This window comes from Eurypyga helias, unplaced genomic scaffold (genome assembly GCF_000690775.1).
Source record: "Eurypyga helias isolate BGI_N326 unplaced genomic scaffold, ASM69077v1 scaffold4734, whole genome shotgun sequence".
Classification (NCBI taxonomy): domain Eukaryota; kingdom Metazoa; phylum Chordata; class Aves; order Eurypygiformes; family Eurypygidae; genus Eurypyga; species Eurypyga helias.
This window is the reverse complement of record NW_010244220.1, coordinates 1-21,150: the sequence shown is the minus strand read 5'-3', so window position 1 is coordinate 21,150 and position 21,150 is coordinate 1. Positions and strand designations below refer to the sequence as shown.

At 42.8% G+C, this 21,150-nt stretch overlaps 1 protein-coding gene across 3 annotated transcripts in view; it reads right to left on the bottom strand.

Moving 5' to 3' along the window:
- Positions 1-20,793, bottom strand: part of NCOA7 (nuclear receptor coactivator 7) — a 26,576-nt gene extending 5,783 nt beyond the window's left edge. The window contains exons 1-8 of one of the 3 annotated variants that reach the window (XM_010149667.1): positions 20,707-20,793; positions 19,759-19,866; positions 18,814-18,915; positions 17,601-17,726; positions 15,014-15,198; positions 12,529-13,580; positions 10,892-11,060; positions 2,774-2,921 (exon numbers count right to left, since the gene is read on the bottom strand). In XM_010149667.1, coding sequence (XP_010147969.1) covers positions 2,774-2,921; positions 10,892-11,060; positions 12,529-13,580; positions 15,014-15,198; positions 17,601-17,726; positions 18,814-18,915; positions 19,759-19,866; positions 20,707-20,745 — 1,929 coding nt within the window. In that variant the 5' untranslated portion in view covers positions 20,746-20,793. Of the gene's footprint in view, positions 1-802; positions 881-2,773; positions 2,922-10,891; positions 11,061-12,528; positions 13,581-15,013; positions 15,199-17,600; positions 17,727-18,813; positions 18,916-19,758; positions 19,867-20,706 lie in introns of those variants that run through there. The other 2 variants (XM_010149668.1, XM_010149669.1) reach the window with 2 other exon arrangements.
- Positions 20,794-21,150: the final 357 nt, after the last annotated feature.

Sequence of the window (21,150 nt, the reverse complement as noted above, 5' to 3'; positions counted from 1 at the left end):
GCTGGGGGTACTGGAAAAGCCATACAGCGGCATCCTGCCCCTCCAGCCCAGGCTCAGCAGGATCTAGTCCTGGGTCTTCTGAGAACGCTGGGCTAGAATTTTTTTTTTTCCCATATGACCAATTTCAAGGAAGGTTTGCACTGCAAAATCAAGATCAACTTAAAAAAAAAAATCCAACACACTGTTAAAGGAAAATGGATTTTCTGCCTTTATCCTTCTTCTTTTTCCACATCCTGAATGGCTTTCCTTCCTTCCTCATGTCCCAGGTCCTTATTTTACTTTTTTTTAAAATATCAAAAGTACCCAACTCCTCTTTCAAAAACTGTTTTCTAGGAATAGTCTCCCCCCAGGACCAGGAAGGGCGACGGGAAGTATCACAGTAAATCAACCACCCGCAGGTGTCTGTAACAAAGTGCAACCCAACTCACAGACAGGCAGCCACAGAAGTCTGTTAACACAGCCGTAAACTGCAAGTTACTCCAAAGACAGACAAGCTCTGCTCTTCACTGCACAGATACTTATTCAGCTTGTGACTGAAGCATGTTTGAATGAAGTTCAGAGTCAACAACTGCAAAAAAATGGGATCTGCAAGATCAGACCATGTAAAAGCAGAAACAGAGGAAAAGAATCAACCGCTACAGAAACTGGAGCTACAAAATCTTTTACAGATTTCACGTGATGAGAAATCAAGCTATGAGGAAACACCCCATTAAAATCCATCAGAGTATGGAATACATTTTTCCTGGGACAGAAGCGCTGTATCAGACCCACGCTGTTCAAACAGGAACACAGTTCAACGTACCTCCACGAAAGGTTCCTCCTGGCCAGGCCTGGCACAGTAAATAATTCGAATATTCAAAGGCATTTGTTTCCCTTTCATCACCTCCAGGTTTAACTTTGCACTATCCACTACACTTCCCCACTCCAGTGGCAAGAGCTCTCTCCCACAAGTGTGACAGACAGCTACTGCCCATGGCACGCTGTGATAAAATTGCTTAAGTGCTTCTGTACAATCACACTTTCTGTTTCCCCACACGGGAAAGTGAAACTTTCAAATTACTCATGCCCAAATTTGGACTTCTCAATAGAGATTTCCTGGCAGACCTACTTTAAATTTGAAAAGCCTGAATACATTACTAATAAGAGAGACACACCTTTAAGAAGATTCCAGTTAATTCTTCTCCCAATATATATTTAAATAAAGCAATGAGAGAAAAAGCTCCCAGTGTAGCCAGATCTCCCCCACCTCTGCTCTTCGATGCACTGCCCCTCCTCCCTCATTTTCCTTTTACGAAAATGGCATGCAAATAACAACTGAACAGTGAAATATAGACCAATATATGACTGCACTGGACTCTAAGCAAAACAAGGAATGAAAACACTTCTTTTAAAAAAAAAATTGTAGTTCACAAAGCAACAACAAAACTGTTACAAGCCTCACAACCAGCTCCGTTTTTCGGAAAGGACAACATACTTTTAAGATATAAATGCTTTTAAAAAACGCAGTAGAATTTTTTTTAAAAAGTTTAAGACAAATAATCAGATCACTTTTAAATCACCATCAAGGTATCTCCCACTTAGGGATTTATCTGTGTGTGGTTTTGGTTTGTTGGTTCCTCCCCCCCCCATATTCTTAGCACAGCAAATGCTTCGGCATTCATAAATATCACTGAGAATGTGTGCGAGCTTATTTCCCTTAGAAACCAGGCTTCGTATGAACAAGAGACCTACAGGTAACAAACACCGGCATGCCAAGTAGTTAAAACAAATTACAAAAGCCCCCGTATGAAAAAGCCAAAGTCCCAGTCTAAAACCTATTCATCTTGTGAGACCCCCACCTGGAGTGCCGCGTCCAGCTGTGGAACCCCCAATATCAGAAGGATATTGACCACTTGGAGCGAGTCCAGAGGAGGCCACGAAGATGCTCAGAGGGCTGGAGCACCTCTGCTATGGGGACAGGCTGAGAGAGTTGAGCTTGTTCAGCCTGGAGAAGAGAAGGCTCCGGGGAGACCTCATTGCAGCTTTCCAGTACCTGAAGGGGCTACACGGAGCTGTGATGAACCTTTTTTCAAGGGCCTGTAGTGACAGGACGAGGGGTAACGGGTTTAAATTGAAAGTGGGGAGGTTTAGATTAGATATCAGGAAGATGTTCTTCACTGTATGGGTGGTGAAGCACTGGAACAGGTTGCCCAGAGAAGCTGTGGATGCCCCATCCCTGGAAGTGTTCAAGGCCAGGCTGGATGAGGCTTTGAGCAACCTGGTCTAGTGGAAGGTGTCCCTGCCCATGGCAGAGGGGTTGGAACTAGATGGTCTTTAAGGTCCCTTCCAACCCAAACCATTCTATGCGTCTATGATTCTAATCTGTTTCAACCAACATGCAGGAGTCTCTTGGTGTTTACATGTACATATACATTTTGGAGGTTTTATTTGCAACATATAAACACAATACCAATTCAGCAACGCTGACAACATACACTTGTATGGCTTTGCACAAGGCTAACATCACATAAACAAAATTACACCACCTCTGCTAGCCGCATACCACAGAGCTCCCAATTGTTTGCCTGCTCCTTCCAAGGAGAGAAGAAAGGAGGACTAAAGGAATATGACTACGTTCGTGAGACAGATACAAGCCTTGAGAAGACTTCTACATTCAGCAGCAAGCATTACAAAGAACACCATAAAAATGATCAGAAGAGCAAGTGCTGAGATTCTCAGCAGGGGATCCACACCTGATATGCACATGCTTCATACAAGGAAAGAAAGCACTCACCTCCCAGCTTTTAGTAGTGGGCTCACTGAAGAAGTTGTCTATCATGTCAAGCTCCTCCTTTTCTACCACAACAAAACCTTGCTCTTTGGCATCTTTCCCATATATTTCTGGTGACCACTGAACAAAAAATGTGTACAAGTGATCCACCCTGCAAAAAAGAAGAGGAGGAGACAACCATCGTACTGGTCCACAAACGCAGCACTGTCATGTAGTACAGAGGTTTTGCCCCATGACAAAGAAGGGACAGCCATACAAACAGGATAACCCCTGTACTTCCAACCCTGACGTACCACACAAGGCAACAGTTCCTTCCACCTGGCAGCTTTAAGCACTTCAAGGTCTCTCTGCTTTCTGTCCCCACCATACTTCCTTTCCTCCCTTTGCTATACACGCAGCCAAAGCATCATGGAAAAACTAAGTGGTTTGCCCAGTCCCACACAATTCATATTAAGGTGACAAATTGCTTGGTATTGGATCATGCTCACAAAAATTAATTCCCTTAAAAACTCACTTCAATTATTTAGTTTGACCTTGTTGTGATTTAGGCCCAGCCAGAAGCTAAGCACTATGTGGCCACTTGCTCACTCCTTCCCTGGTGGGATGGGGAGGAGAAAATATCAGGAAAGGCTCATGGGCTGAGACCAGGACAGGGAGGGATCACTCGCCTGTTATGATCACAAGCAAAACAGACTTGACTTGGGGAAGAAAAATCAGTTTCATTTGTTACCAGTCAAATCAGAGTAGGACAATGACACACACAAACCCACATCTTAAAAAACACCTCCCCCCACCCCTCCCTTCTTCCTGGGCTCAGCTTTGCTCCCCATTTCTCTACCTCCTCCCCACCAGCATCACAGGAGGACGAGGAATGGGGGTTGTGGTCAGTCCATCATACGCTGTCTCTGCCGCTCCTTCCTCCTTGGGGAGGAAGGATCTTCACCCTCTGCCCTTGCTCCTCACTCCCAGAGGAGACAGTCCTCCAGGAACTTCTCTGACATGAGTCCTTCCCAAGGGCTGCAGTTATCATGAACTGCTACAGAGTAGCTCCCTTCCACAGGGTGCAGTCCTTGAGGAGCAGTCTGCTCCTGCACAGGCTTCCCGTGGAGCCAGGAGCTTCTTTGGGAGCAATTACCTGCTCCGGCATGGGGTCTTCCCCCAGCTGCAGGGGGGTCCCTGCTCGCCCATGACCCTCCATGGCTGCAGGGCACATCCTGCCCTCTCACCACAGGCTGCAGGGGAACCTCTGCTCCAGCCACCTCCTCACACTTTTCTGCACTGACCTGGGTGCCTGCCCTGTTGTCTCGCTCACATCGCACTCCTCTCTCCCACAGCAGGGTCTGCAGCAGGTTTCTACCCCCTCTTAAATACCCTGTCCCAGAGGCGCTGCCACAATTGCTGACTGACTCAGCCATGGCCAGAGGCAGGTCTGACTTGGAGCCAGGGAAGCTTCTAGCAGCTTCTCACAGGAGCCACCCCTGTAGCCTCTTTCTCGCTACCAAAACCCCTACCAAAACCCTCAAGAAATTTTGGTCCAATTTCCACTATCCTAAGAAAGAATAAAGGACTGAATTTGCTGCATCACTGAAATGTCATTCTAACCATGAAAATGGAACAAATTTGCCTTGCCATCATTTTTTTCTCTCTTCCTTTGCACATTCACAAATGCTTCTGTGGTGCATGGCTAGCAAATGACCTAGCTGAATTTCCATTTTTGTTATCAAACAAGAACTGTATCTGTGAAACATTTCTAAGATACAACCAAATACAGCTCTAGTATAACTGTCCTAAATTTACAAACAACACACAACACTAGTTGCTTATGCATCAGCAGCCTCCCTTCATCAAGAACAAGTGAGGTAGCTAATCTGATATCAAAATAAATATTTTAGCTGTTCTTTGTTCCTCTGCAGCAACACACACACAAGAGGTCACAGTAGTACTGTGCAAACCATCAGTCCTCAGGACAGTCCTCTGCACTACCTGCCTGTAAAAGGCTAGGAGAGGGTCACACTACCACTGCCAAGTGTTGTCCCCTTCTTCTCTGTGAGAAGCCATGTAATTGCTTACAAGTCTGCATAGGTACAAAATAGTGAACTATGGAAGACACTTCCAAAAGCCATATCATCTCATTTTAGCCAAGATCATTTCTTCTAACTGCAGATGTTTTCCCACATCAATAGGTCCCACTCAGTATGTCCCGTTCCTCTTCACTTGCTCACAGAGGTTGCAGAAAGAGCAGTATGATCATCTCTTTGCTAAACGATGTGGGTTTCAATTGAAAAAGACATTTAACTTAATTGTTGTTTATTTTATGTGCTGCAGTCCTAGTCTGGAAAGCCAACTACTTAATTCCTACAAATCCCTGCAAAAGAACAATAAAACTAGTGGTTGCTGCTGCCTGAGTAAGACCAGTTCGTAAACACGTTTATGCAGGTGGGGGGAGGAGAGCAGCACACGCTCATCACAGAATTGCAGTGCAAACCTGCTCCAGCCTGGGCTCCTCTCCCCATGCGGCCAGAGGTCCTGCCAGGAGCCTGCTCCAGCATAGGCTTCCCACAGGGTCACAGCATCCTTCGGGCATCCACCTGCTGTGGTCTGGGGTCCTCTCCAGGCTGCAGGGAGGGCATCTCTGCTCCCCCACGACCTTCCATGGCTGCAGGGGCACAGACGGCCTCAGACAACAGGCTGCTGGGGAGTCTGTGCTCCGGTGCCTGGAGCACCTCTACCCCCTCCTTCCCTGCTGACCTGAGTGTCTGCAGAGCTGTTCCTCTCACATCTTGCTCTCTCTGCTGCAAATTCTCTCTCTACATTTTTTTCCCCTTCTTAAATATGTTATCCTAGAGGTACTGCAACTGTTGCTGATGGGCTTGGCCTTGGCCAGCTGCATGTTGGTCTTGGAGCCAGCTGGCACTGGTTCTGTTGGACATAGGGGAGGCTTCCAGCAGCTTCTCAGAGAAGCCACCCCTGTAGCCCCCCTGCTACCAAAACCTTGCCAGGCAAACCCAAAACATTAAGGCCATGGTAAGACAACATTCCTTGCTCTCTCCTTGGTCACAGAGCTAGCCGCCTTAGACAGAAAAGTTTCCTCATTGTTATAAAAATAATTTGCCCTTGGTAAGTTGTACAACAGCTGTTCCTGATCACTTTGTGCCCTCCATGTGCCTGTAAATGGTACCCATGAGGATGCACTTCATAATCATCCGAGGGACTGAGGTGAAGTTAACTGCCCTGCGCTCCCACAGATCCTCCTCAATTTTTCTTAAGATGGTTGGAGCATTTGCCTTTCCTATTGTTAAGGACCCCTCCCAGTGATCGTAACCTCTCAGAGGTTGACAGGAATCAGGCTTGCAATAACATCAACCAACTTTCTCAGTATGTCCTGTCAGGCCCCGTGGACCTGTTCATGCTCAGTTTATCTAAACTAAACTATCATAACTAAGTTTTCCTCTACTGTGGACAGATACTAAATAAATCCAGACAATCCAGATTTAAGAAGCAGCAGCGTAAAATGAGAAACACAGAGTGCACAAAACTAATGTAAAAATAAAAGTTTAAGGTGAAGGATATAAATTCAGTAGAAAACTAATTTTTGAGAGTACAGAACATGACTTAAAGATCATGACAGTAAAGTGATAAAACTAGTGTAAGACAAACCCCTGGTGAAGTATTATGCCACTGCATTGCTTAGTAAACCGGGCACAATCAGCTGTGTGTGTGAATGCATCCCAACAAAGAAGCACACACGTAAGAAGAGTGAGCAGAGGCCATGCTTGCAGGATGGCACTTTGCCCTTGGCAGAGGGTCCTAGAGACCTGAGACATCAACCCTGAATTTTGGACCAAGAGCTCTGCACAAGTACGCTGATGACAGTACTCAGTGTGATCCCTGAAGGTACCAAGAAAGTAACATTCAGCAGAAGGAATGAAACTGTGTTTAGTTTGGTCTCCGACATTTTGGTGACCCATGCCGGAATACCCTGCGCATCTCTGGCGCACCATTCCCGAGTCATGCTCCAGAGTCGCAGCTCAAGATGCAAAACCAACTGCCATGCAGCCACAGGCAGAAGTTATTCAGCTTACAGGAGCGATACTCTGTGATAGCCAACATTAAGAGGAACTGATTCCTGGTAATACCAATATAGCCACAACCAGGGACCAGAACCAGAGAAATTAAAGTAGGTACATAGTGCACTGAAAAAGAGTAACAGCAATTATCAATAAAACACACCAGACAACTTGTCAAGTTACAGTTGATTCTTGAGGGGGAATCATGAGTGATTTTCCTTCTAAGAGCTGTACTTAAATTTAGGAGGTCCTGAACTGACATACCCATCACCACCATTTCTGTTGATACGGCAACTATATCTGACTTCTTTGAGGGCAGAGGCAAACCAGTTTTCCCTAAATTAGTGTCTTCATGTCAGTCAGATATGGGAGAGGGCTACTTCCAAATCTGTGTGTTTGGGCAGCAGGGGAGGGTTTGTGCATCTGTGATACATGTATAAGGGCTTTAAGTCCAAGCACAGCTCTTGGCTTAGAAACAGGAATTAATTCATGAGTCCTACGACTTTGCTATAAACATGCCTGACTAGATGATGCTCCTTCCTGAATCTTATGAGGGCTTAGATATGGTAAGCCCTTGTATGCTTACATGAGCTTATATAAGCCCTCATTAAAAGATACTAACCTATACAGAGGTTTTCATAGGTTCCATCTGTATAGTTTGATATCTTATTTATCAGGAATCTAGGAGTACTCTATTTTTGCCAAGCTAATTCAAAAGGAGTCTAAATCTAAGCTTTATGCCACCCAGTCCATTCCATTAGCAGGAGCATGGCAGAATGATCCTTCAGCACCAGCACCACCTCACTCACTGTCCCTTTATGCAAAGTGCACAGAAGCGTCACATAGGTACTGACCCCACCTAGTCGTGCTGCAAGTTCTTCCAGAGTAACCAAACAAAAAAACACCAACAGGGCAGGACGGTAAAAAAGAGAAGCAAGGCTCCATCCCTGCTACTTCTCCTCCTCAAAAATCTGTCTTTTTTCACAAAAGAAACTTCAAAAAAAAGCACATACCCTCTCAGCAGCATGATCTCACTGCCATGTCTTTTATATCAACCTCAATGCAAAGTATACATTCATAAACCAAACCTGTCTGCCAAACTCGTATTATAGCTAATCAGTGAAATTTACTTCTTGACTGAGGATCTAGTCACTGCTAAAATGAGGAAGTTATTTATTAGGACACATGTTTATAAACGAAGAAATTTTGCATTACTCTGTCCCAGTAAAAGGCGTTTTCCTCTGCAAGACCTTGAAGAAGTCTGTGAGGGACAGAATTACTGACCTATTACTCAAAACGCGCTGGGGTGGAAAACCAACATGCCATTTAAATATCCTTAATCCACATAGTAAAAGCATGCACAGACTTACCCCCTAATGCTGTAAGCTATGCCCATTGCAAGACTTCCCAGCCAAAGAATCAATCTCCCTGTCAGTGCCCAGAATCATGGGCTCAGCTGACCCCAACAAGAAGCTGCCCGAGACTGAGTGATCTGTATATAAGGCAACCTGAGACGTCCATCCCGCCAGGGTGCAGCACGGTGCCGCCCCAGAGTCACTGATTAACTCGTCCGTGCCGTGCAGGCCACGGGGCGACACACGCCAAGACACGCTCAGCGCCTGGGAAGCCACGTAGGAAGAGAGAAGACCTAGAACAGCTGCAAAAGGCTGATGAGACTTAAAACTCATTAACTGCCTTCAGGAAGAGTATCAGGACTAACAGTTTTCCCTCTGTATTAATGTTTCCAGAAGCTTCCATTAAAGAAAAAAAAAAAAGGGAAAAGTTTGAAAAGGCGAGCATGTCCCGTCTGCAGGTGCCCTGCAGCCTGTCAAGGCTGGGAAAGCCACCGCAGTCTGAGATGGAAGAGCAGATTTTCTGGGAGCAGCAGGTTATGGGGTCCAGGCTGAAAACGAAGCCATGTTCAGAACTGACGACAGAGGCTGTTTTAATAGCAAACACTAAGAGGTAATGGAAAAATGCAATTAAATGGAAACGGGAGGAAGATTTAATTTACATGGGGATTATAGACATGAGGGTCTATAATCCAATCCAATTCGGTTTTTTGGTTTTCATTGCAACGAAACATTAAGATGCTGCACAAGCGACTATGACTGCATTGGACAGAAAAAGTGTTTTATTGATGCTGCCTTATCAAGAAGTATTCCTCATATTTTAATACACAGATATACATTGCATTTTGAATGTTTTTCAACTTAGTAAATTATTTTGATATACTGTATCAAAAATATGTTGCAAAGCTCTCCCAAATGTCCTACTATCCATGGCACACTCAAGATGCAACACTGACAATGATATGCTATGCAATACTGGAGCAAGAATTTTACCAGCAGGTAGGAAACAATGCATTTTGCTTTGGGAAGGCATCCAAGAGTTTGGAGCAAACACTGACTCAGTAGGCAAAGCCATGTCTTGCATTAATACAAAGGAGTGGGTCTCATTTAATTTTTGCCCCAAGTTCTACATGATCTTTTACGCACCGCTATGGTGTTAAAATTGGCATGTATGGATAGCACCAAAACATCCCTACCTTATACTACATTCACCGCTAACTTTGATCAAGATCTGAACAGCAGCTCGGAGAGCAAAGATCTGGCCCATCAGCCAGCGCAGCCAAGTACTGCTGCAGCAGGTCACTGCAGAAACTACTTTTTCCTCATTCTAAAAACTTAAGCATAAACCAGTTGTCAACACTTCAGTTTAGATATGGATTAGGTCCAATCACTAATCAGAAAATTTCTGCTCATAAAATGATAAGTAAAGAAGCTGTTTTCCAAGTTTGTGGTAAGAAGCTTAATGGATTTACCTGTTGCACAGAGCAATGATCAGAGACGACCTCAGTTTTTCTTTATTCAACATTAGATACACTATCCCCAAAGCAGTAAGTGGCCTTGTGTTATATTACAGCATCACTCCAACTCCTTGAAGTATTTACTCACGCTTCAACCTCGACTCTTCTGCACCCGCCCTTTTGCAATCTGGAGGATCCAAATGACCAGGTTCAGCAGACTGCAAGCAAACCAAATGCTATCTTCATCTACACTCTGGATGGCCACATTCCAGCTAGATTAAACCTCTCCCCCTCCTCCCCTGGAGCAGCAACTTCCCCACTACTGGTCCGCACAAAACACTCGTTTCTAAAATATAAAAAATTAACACTTAAATCAACACACATGCTATAAATTTGAAAATAAAATTAAATATTCTCAAGAAATAATTTGAAAAAAGGAGGAAAAAAAAATCCCACATCTTAGAGACATCTCTGAGATTGATCAGATTCTTCCTTCCTGGTATGACACTTCACCAGAATAGTCATCACTGATTTCCCTAATTTGGTTTATCAAGAGACTGGAGAGTTGCTTTAGCTGCCTTCTAGCAAAAGAAGGATCAGGGATTTGATTCCTCTCAGCCCGTGAAAATTCTTGGGTGCTTTATGTGGAAAATCACAGGACTTTTGTTATTGTTTCTGCTATAGCACTATTTATGCATACACACACATACACACACACCCCCCCAGCCACATCAAACATTTTAATGGACTTTATCATGAAGGAAGTGAATTTTCTGTGGGCCTGAAGGCCAAAACAGCCACACCCATTCAGTTAGGAGCATCTCCCTTTTCCACATCATCCCCTTTCCTCACATGAAATACCCATTTTTTAGCACTGGCACCTTAATGGACTCCTTACCTCTCTTGCCACTGCTCCCCTCTTCCATCACATCCTACAATACAGCCAAAACCCAGATCATCCCCCAGTGTTTTTATCTTAGCTGCACACACATCCCTCTTTTCATCTTCCAAGTGGCACCTGATCCTTTCTTCCTTCCCACCGGGAGCCGTATTAGACCAGCAACAACCACTGCTTTATCCCTCTGGCATTGAATGAAACAAGGCACCCCTCTCCTCATTTCAGGATCCTTGCTGCATTTCACCCCTTGGACCGCGCAGAGGAAGTCAGATTCAACTCTAGAAAGCACGACACATTTAAAAAACCTAGGAGAGAAATGTGGTTTTGTGCTACACACTGCAGATTACCTTTCCCGAGGAACAGCAAACCAGTACTCCGGCTGCTTTATCTTTTTACTGTACTGTTGAGACATGGTGGTGCTCTGAGACGCAAAGGACTTTCTCATGGGCTTGCCTACTTTAATGCACAGAAACATTGGAGGAGTCTTGCTCTTCTCCTCTTTTGAAGGAAGCATATCTGAATGAGAGACAAAAGAAAGGGACTGCTTACAGTGAAGTACAAATACCACAGCTGACAAAACACTAACACAAAGATTAATAATTTGTGCAAAGGAATACTCAGAGGCACAGAATTAAACCTGGCATGTCATTCAATAGCAAAACTGGTTTAATAAATCACTGTTCATCCTAAATCATGGCCACTTATTCCCACTTCGTCACAGCCTGTATCCCCTCCCAGCTGTACGCAACAGCCCTGTGAAACAAAGCAGTAAGATGATCAGGCTGGATGCAAACTGCAACACAACGCAGGCAATTAAAGGGGACGGTGTGTGACTGGGTCCAGGAAACCCACCCATTCGATGGGCAGCTGCACACACACACAGACACACGCACCCCCACCTCTCAGTTCCTCACCTCTGACAGTCAGCCAGCCATACAGACACCTTGTTTGCACAAGGCAGGGTCAAGCATAAGAGCAGCCTAGGTTCATTAAATTGCTAGTGCGACAAGAAAGTTGCTTATGAAACTTTTTAGTGTAACAAAAAGGTTGCTACATCCTTGATCACACTGCAGTTGCCTCATTCATTTTAGGAGTACGCATACAACCATTTCTTTTCCTCTCCCAGTGAGAATGATCACCAAATACAACTAGCAAGTTGTAAAACTTTCCAAAAGAACGGAAAAACCATTTTAGGTACAACTGTTTTTAAAATAAGGACGCCCATGCTAATCATCCCCACCACCTGATAGGAATCGAGGCTACGTCCACTGGTTCACTGAACTACTGGTAGCATCAGCACTCCAGGAGGGAGCAGTGCTTAGAGGCACTGGGCTACAGTGGGAACAGGAATATATCTGTACGCTACTGACACGGAAATTTCGATTTTTCATATGCTTTTCAGCAACAGCCTGAATTTTGCTTACGATAACCCAGCACCCAATCAGGACAAAAATGATCAGTCAGTAAGACTCTCTCTTTAATCCTTTTTATCTCTTATTTAAGGGTTTCCATAGCATGAAAGACACTAAACAGATGCAAATACCGTCAAGAATACTTTGGTACCCCCCATTACAGCAATGCACTACTATGTTGGACACTACCAGAAATACACAGACAGACTTACTGAAGCAACAAAAGTTACCAATACGGAGTGACAATTCCTAGGCCATGAAGTGATCCTGTCAATACTGCAACTGGATGACATTTCATTGTCATTAAAGCCAGTAAACAGAGGTGAAGATTACATAAACAGTGATAACTGAATACAGAAAGTGCACACGAGCTACTTATCAAATTAGAAGCTTAGGGAATTTGAAGGTATTTCTTAATTCTACATAGCAGATAATATAAAAATATAATACACAAAAGAAAAAGACCATGTATTACAGAAAGAAGAAGTTTAGAGCAGAAGGCTATCAACCCAAAGGTTACCGTCATAATGCTGTCCAAGTCTCAGAGGAAACAAGGATAACCAGAGACCTACCTTCAATTGGCACTTGAATTTTCTGCAGCAGCCACAGTCTGATTTCTGATTGATTGTCTAACTGTGTTTCTTGGCAGGTCTTGTCTATAGCTGGTACTAATGAAGAGTCCACAGACTCTTTCAGATCCTTTTCCTCTGCTGCTGCTGCTGAGCTGATTTCTAATGAATAGCAGGAATCAAGCTCCATACTTTTAACTGTATGGACTTCATTAGCTCGGGACTTTGAACAGCTAAGTGTAAGGTCTATGCCAACTGCTTTATTGTTTTCACCTTTCTGGATTTCAGCCTTGTGTAAGTCTTCAGATGACTGAGACCCATTCCCATCTTTATTGAGGTAAAATTCAATAAGTTTATCTTTCTCTAGCTCTTTCTTAGTGTCCAGTGCAGTCTCCACCTTACCTGTTGGGGAACTGACACATTTGTTTACTTCTGGAATAACATCTTGCTTTTCACACAGCTCTAAGTCTAAGTCAGCTTTAGGTTCAACACTTTCCTTTTTTTCCAAGGAATCAACTGTCAAGTGCTCCTGGACTTCTGTAGTGGGTTTGGTTACCTGCTGCTTAGTTCTCCCCAACTCCCTGGGGTCAGCCAGCAAGCCTTCCATTACTGAGATTTTCCTGTCCAACCCTCTATCCATATGAGATGACGACTTTTCCAGCTCAATGAAGTCATCCTCTTTTTCTCCCAAAAGGGATTTTTCTTTGGTTTTGACGTCTGATGCATTTTTATCCCTAGAAGGCTCCTTGGCACATGGATCCGCAGCAAACTTTTCCAAATGTTCAGTGGCAGTGATGTTGTTGGGAAACTCCAGTGGCTTTGATTTGAATGTGCCTGTACTCTCAGGCGACTGAAGAACTTCAAAATCAGCAGACTTTTCCTTATCTGAAGGCTTTATCTGTTTGGCACCCACAGCGATGGATGGATCCCCATTCTGCTGCCTCTTTTCCTTGCTAAGGGATTTGAATTTGCTGAAAGGATTGATATCTTTCTCAGAGGATAGGTCTTCCCATTCTCCTGGCCTGTACAGAGGACAAAGATCCTTTGGTATGTCACTGTCAGGGAAAATGATGGATGTACATAGGATGTTAAAAGCAAAATGGAAACAGAAAAAAAACGGAAAAGAAAAAAATAATATACTAACTTAAGCTCTGAAACTCAACAAAAAATTACTTTCTCCAAAATAAATGTACAACAGTGGAAATAAGTGAATTAAAAAAAAAAAGGGGGGGGGAGGGGGGAAGAAGTGCAGAAAGGATAATACTGAAATAAAATGAGCAAACCACTTGGCAGAATATGCCACATGGGTGAAGAAATGGTACACACATAATAACAACGTGCAAGTCATTGGAAATTCAGTAACCAAAAAAACCGCAGAACATGTATTTAGCTTTAGGAATTTCATTCACACCGTATTAATATTGTTATTTCCCACACCTGACAATGAATCAACCTCTACAATGATCCATGCTTCCCTAGTCAGTAGAAATGTATTTTTGAGAAGAAAGCAAATCGGAGAGCCATATCCCTGTCTGAACATGTTTGCTGCAAAAACAGTAACAGGGAAGGCAGTTGGAGTTTTCACCTTTTATTTTTCTCCCCATTACTCAAGTGTACTGTTTGAATGCAGACTTCCCCAAATATTTCTTTTTAAAGCAGGACAATCATAAAATATTTCCAAATGAAAGATTCTTAAAAACTTAACAGCATACAACCTAAGCTCTTCACTACTGCTAACAAGTCTGATGTGAAAGAGAATACCAAGATTCTCATCACTTAAAAGTTACTAAGAAGTTACTAGATAATCTAGTAATGTGCATAAAGCAACTATCTGGAAAGTTTTGCTTGAAGTGAGATAATGGAGGGAAGTAGATGAATTCCACTGATCAAACAAGTGTTGCCTACAAAGATGAAACCTTGCATAGAAGAAATACATAAGCAGTGTCCAGATGCGCATAAATGAAAGTAACCCACCCCAAAAAGTCTGTTAGGTATTAAAAATTCTAACTATCAGTGCACTCCTGGTTCTGAAGTGGAAGGATTCCACAGATGTGTATTTCTCCAAGTCCTGAAGATGGCAGTTAAGGTGCTGTCATATTCTAAAGTTTTAAATACTCCTCTCAGAACAGTCCTGGTAATAAAACAAATGATGCAAATCTAACCCTCTTCACTTTCACTGACATAACCCAAGCATGCAAAAGCCCAACCATGGCATGCCACCAATTTTAATTACTGGTTTTTACTGGTCTCCTCAGCACTTTGGTTCTCATATTCATGACCCATTTCTCTTTACTGCCACTGAAGTATTCTAAAAAGAAAGCCGAAGAACAACACAAGTGAATCATTCCTTTGCTGGCATTTTCCTCCCCTGGTTTGTTTTATTCTGCTGCATCAAACTCCACCCTTTCACTCACACACACACACACCCCGTTTCCATGACCCTTACTGAAAATCTGTAAACGTAAGTTCAGGGAAGAACACTCCTTACGAGGGCAATGCATCTTTAATCTTCATGTGCGAGATGTCATTGTAGAGAGCTATGGAGACAACCTCCTCCATGGGGCATATCAGCCCGTACTCTTCACAGCCGTTCTCAATTACCAGAGGATCTGACTTATGCGGGTCAAACATGATGTTGTTTGGCGTTACTATCATGACTCCTCCAACTACACCCTAAAATAGGAAAAGGAAGAGTTAGCACATTACTAGTAATTCACTTATCATTTGGTACTGGATTTTAGGCTACTAGCCTAAAAAGAAAAACCTCTCTTCTGCCTCTTTATATCCCGTTCATGCAATGCTGGCTAACAAAACAATTTTGTGGTTGGGGGTTTTGATATTGTTGTTTCTTTTTGTGGTTTTGGAGTTTTTTGCCTTTTTTTAAAAAAAGAATTTTTTAAGTCAGACACTGTAAGGATAGTAAAGAAAAAGATTATTTAGCAACACCCAATTCTTGGCTAATAAGGAAGAACACTTGAACTATTCAACTTTCAGTGCTGGCTGCTACAAGCTAGAACCACAGATTGTTAATCGAATTCCTGACAAAATATGTCAGTGAATTTAAAAACAAACAAACAAACAAGAAAAACCCCAAACCAAAAACACTACCACATTTCATTCTAGAGGTAGTCACCATCATATGATACATGAATTTATATGCAACCAGCACACCTGAAGGCAGTCTTACTCATGGAAATGTCAAGGTTACTACGCTAAGCTACATTACAGGTCCCCTTGATATATTCTCCAAGAGGCACATGCAAAACACATATATATAGGGACCTGATATGAAACAGCTCTCCCCAGTTTAGAAGCAGCTTCTACCACTAATCCAAGCATATTTTGCACAGCAGACGATGCTTTTAAGTCTTCAAAATGCGCCCCAGCCACAGATTTAATAACAGACTGCATGAGCCATTATTCAACATTCAGCCTATGGCAACTGACCGTTTTTTGAGGTTTAAGAAAAGGAGATTTCCAATGCCTTGCTCCTGCACCCTCTCTTCCAGACAAGCTACAGAATTCACCAGACCAACTCAAAAGTTGGGCATAAATCATGACATCTGACAAACAGGAGCCACACATCTACAGGAATGACCTACATGGTAGATATGACTCATTATCCAAGATCATCTGCAACACAAGCCAAGGAAGGCTAACAAATAGGCAGGTAAAGGGACCAAAACAAGCTTAGCTTGGCTTTTTTTTTTTTTTTTTTAAATCAGATAGATGCTAAGCTGATGTCTTGGCAATGGCAAGTGAGTACATGTGCACCCGCTCCGTTGTAAATCAAAATCCATATTTCCTTCCCATTTGCTTTTCCTGTATGACTCACGTACACACGCTTGGTTTGTGTTTGGGCTTCTCCCACAGGTATGTAACTCTATTTAGCCAGAAGGGCAATGTATCAGCAGGCTGTATTTCCTAACCCAGCCACTGCAGGAAGCAAGGCAACAAGGGATTTTAGCTACACTGCCAAAGAAGCCATCCCACTTTTGATTGTTCTGACTGCAAATTACTTTTTCGGTGCTGCAGCCAACCTGTATCCTGACAATCTGTATCCTCTACACCTAGCCAGCATCACATAATAAAGCGACAGTATTGCCCTAGTTTACATGCGAGGCATCGAGTAGCCCTCTACTACTTTCTACAAAATAGCAGACTGACAAATTGCAGAGTGGTTAAATGCAGTCTACATCCACTCGATGTGAACAGAATCCAAAAACTGTAGGTGTAAACACATCCATCTTTCAAAAGTCAGGACTAAGGAAAAGATCTGTTTAAGCTAGAATGGTTAGCAACTCCAGTGTTATAAATTCCAGAGAACTTGAAAACCCAAACATGCAGATGTCTAACTGAAAACAGAGTCAACAACAGTAGATGTATCAAACTAGACAGTTCAAGACAACTGTGCCCTGCTCCCTTCAGAAGAAAAAGATGGTTGAAATACTGCCCAAGTGTTATGCCTTTGCTTGTAAACCAGCTGCTTGCAGTCCCAGTGGAAACATGTATGTTACAAGAACACTTGCAAGCAAAAGAAAGAAAAGGTCGTATCGTGCAATATTTATCTTTTCAGTGGGGTATGCATGACATTCATTAGCAAGCACAGAAGCAATATGGTCATATTTGGAAACAGTTAAAATTTAGCTTAAAGTCGTAAATGAAATAGATAGTCGTGTGCTCATTTTATAAAGCTGTTGCACAATTTGGTGGAACTGGACAACTAATCCTGACACATCATAACTCTAAAGTGCAGTTTTCTTTGTGGATCTAGCAATATACTCTCAAACAGCTAATTCTGGTAAGAGATGGTAAGGGAATGAAGATGGGTAGAAGGCCTGTTCTTTTATAAAGCATGTATCATAACAGATAAAACAACTGACAAAAACAAAATGCCACAGCATATTACCATGGTCCCAGTAAACACAGCAGTGGTAGATAAAGCCACCATAACATTTACATTCTTCACAAACATCAAGTACGTTTGACTCCCCCAGTACTCATCCCTCACTTATCCAAACAGATTTTTCTTTTAAAGAATCTCAAACAATGCCCAAAAGCCAGGTTCCACCTACCTTACCATCTGTGAAGTAACGACAATTCATTTTTAAAAATTTAACAACCACAGGCTCATCCTCTTCTGAAGTAGAGGACAGGACTCTCTCAACTGGTTTGAAGGCCTTTCTCGCCAAATCAGCATCCTTAAAAAAGAAAAAGTTCAGTGCAGAGCAACAGCACCAGAATCATATACTTTTAGATTTTGAGCAACCAGAAGTCCAGGTTCAACCAACCATTTTCCTTTTGCTAAAGGAAGAACAGCGGTGGTCATGTGTACACGTACGTATGTATGTACATACACTTCACGCAGTATCCTTTACAGAAGGAAAAACCTCGAAAAATTACAAAAACACCTCCAGACAGGTAACAGGCAAGAAATTAAAAAATGCCAAGGCAAGTCAGCTCACCGAATTTCAATGAAGTACTCTCATTAAGAGAGAGCCAGTCCTGCCACCTTATCTGCGCCGAAGACCTCTGCACACAGAGAACTGGTGCAATTCTCCATGCAGGTGGCACAGAGGCATGAGACTGAGGTTAAACACAGTTATTCACTGTAAGCATCTCTCCATCTTCCTTTTCATTAGTTCTGGATTTGAAATACCCAATTGTTTTAACATCAGAAGATAGACAGCTAAACTGCCTAAAATTACTAGCTGAAATCATCATGGCCAATCACCCTTCTAGGGAAAATGAAAGATCAGCTATGCCAAGGCCCTTCTCAAAGATTAAAACCAACAGCCTTGTCTACGTAAGACAAGTCTATATATGGGCACCACCATAATACATTCAACTAGAAAGAAACTGAGTGCTCAGACTAAACTAACAGCCTCCATACTCAAGGATCCCAGTGCAGGATCAAGGCTGTGGACTGCAGAGCAGCATAGAAATCTCCAGGGTCAAACACTAAATAATTCCTCATATGTAACTTTCTGTTTTTTAAAAATGATACTCTACACCATTTTCCATTGCTCTGATAGACTCTGGGTCCAACTGAACATGTACTGGGTTTCTATGCTTGGACAGAAATTCCTCAGTTTGGAATATTTTAAAGAGATGGTAAATTTTGTAGTACAGCAAATTAAAATCAATGTTACTTAATACTAACAACATTACACACAAGGTCTGAACTGTAACCTCAAAAAACACCCTACTATGTACAAGCTCAATCTCAGCTTCAGAATCCGAAATTATTTTGTGAGCATAAGACCAGTGAACCAGTGTTTGACTTACAGGGAGTTTATCATACTCAGCATCAGATGATGAAGGAGAAACAGGAGCACCAGGACTGAAAGAAGACAGCCTCGCAGCACTTGTTTCTGGCACAAAGAGAATCTAAGTACGAACATAAATGTCAAAACATTTAGACACAAGCTTTAAAAAGTTATTCCCTACAAAACTAGATTCTGCTAGAAAGACAACCCAATATTTTTCACTCGTGATTGCAACACACTCCTTAACATCTACTTATTCTTATAGATGGTGATGGCAGGACACATGCAGGTCTAATTAATTAGAGTCTACCTCTACATCTTGTTTTGCAGCACCATTTGGGTTATCCCAGCTATTGTGTGCTGGGTATTCTTGGGCAAATCTCACCATATTTGTGCCTCAGTTTCCTCCTCTGCAAATCAGGACACTTCAATCTCTTCTGTTTGTGAAGCAAAAGCAGAGATCTGCTCTTCATGAATCAGATGTTAGCCTTCACAGTTGCACTTCCATTAACTGACTCTCCCCACAACAGCCTATCTTCATTTATTTCTCATCTTACAGGAGGCTGACTCATCCCCAACATAATGGCAAAGAACCATTTCAATTATGGTACCTCACTCTCTAATTCTTTAATGTATTATATATAGCATTTATCTAGGCTGTTCAAGAATTCAAGTCTCTTGCAACAGCTGCATTACACTCTTGAGCTTCAGAGTCATCTTTAAGCTTTAGTGACAGTAAATAAATAACAGAAGTCAGATATGGCAATTATAAAGCTCGGCAATTACAAAGCTCGCTCCCTCAACTCTAGGCAATGGTCTAGTGAGTTCCCCTTTGAGGGATTTCAATTATTGTCCATTATCCCTGTATCCAATTACCTAAAAGATATGTGAAAGAAGTAAAAAGCTTTTAAATACATAGTAAATAATCAGGTTTCAGGTATTTTTTAAAAAAAAAAAAGTTTACCTGGCCTGGCACAATTGTATGCGTGAAAAGCTTATTGAGCTCCACAAGCTTGTTTGGGGTGATGTTAAACTTCAATGCTATGCTGTTTATGGTGTCCTGATTTCCAGCCTGAAGAAAGAGTTAAACCTTAAGATACCATATTGAACACATTCAGCACACCAGCTGAACTAAAACCAACAATAGACTGTTTTGCAGGGAACAGATCTGATGAACTCAACACACCTCCTGTTGAACAGCTTACGTGATAAGCCAGTACCGATTACAAAAAATTCTCTGGTACTATGCAGTAGATGAAGTGGAGAGATGTTACAGATGTCCCTCCCCTTTTCCCATAAAACTTCATGGCAGCACCACTTTATCTAGAATTGGTCTGGCAAGTGGGGGAAGGACACACACTGGAAAACTCATTACACTGTCAGCAGTTGCAGCAACGTCAGGCATTTGTGTTGCTCCCAGCTGGGCCACTTGCCTTCCACAGTCGCCTTGTGTGATGGGGTGGGTGCAGTCCCCACTCAGGGACCTGGTTGGCTCACACACTTTCTGGGCAGAGCCAGTCCCTTGAGCTGTTGCAGTAGCACACTGCCACCCTGCTCCAGCTTAGAGAAAGAGGTCTCGACACAGGCCAACCACTTGATGACCTAAGAAACACTGCGGTATGGAAGTATTTTTCAGAGTAACCAAACCGACTGCTCTAATGAGCCAGAGTGCAGAAGTAAAAATAGGACTGGCAACTGCGAGAAGAGGCAGAGGACCTGGGTTGAACAAGGGTTCAGGAATGAGCCTTAGTCCCCCCCTCAACGGTATTTGGGGCAATCCCTATTGAGATAGGTATAAACTGCAGCCAGTATTCTCTTAGTGCTTCCAGTTTCGTGCCACTGGCTCCCTCTTGACCTTAACAACCTCCACTTTCAAACAGCAGACATGAACTAAGCACACACCAATACTTACCGTATATTCTATGGTACCATGGGGTTTCTGAGAAACCATTTTTTTCTCTTTCTTTTCACTGGTTTTGTTTTGATTGTCATCTAAAGAGAGAAAAAAATTATTCAAGTAAGTGACATTCAAGATGTTTGCCTATCAACATGTTTTCAGAGATATACAGGATGTGCAGATTGCAGCTGTGGACAGGAACAAGGTGACACCTCAAAAATACCTACTGGGCCTTAAAACCGCACTGCCAGGCAAGCAAAACTTCATGAAGCACAGCAGGTTTAGCAATCATTCAGCAGCTCTGCAAGAGCAAGGTGTATACGTGACCGTACCAATACCAAACTGCTTCCACGTTTTCCTCCACGATTCAGGAAGGCTGAGGTAGAAACCGAGAGATGAATGTACACACCGATGCTGCACTGGTACGACCACAACAAACACAGGTTAATCACCACTTCA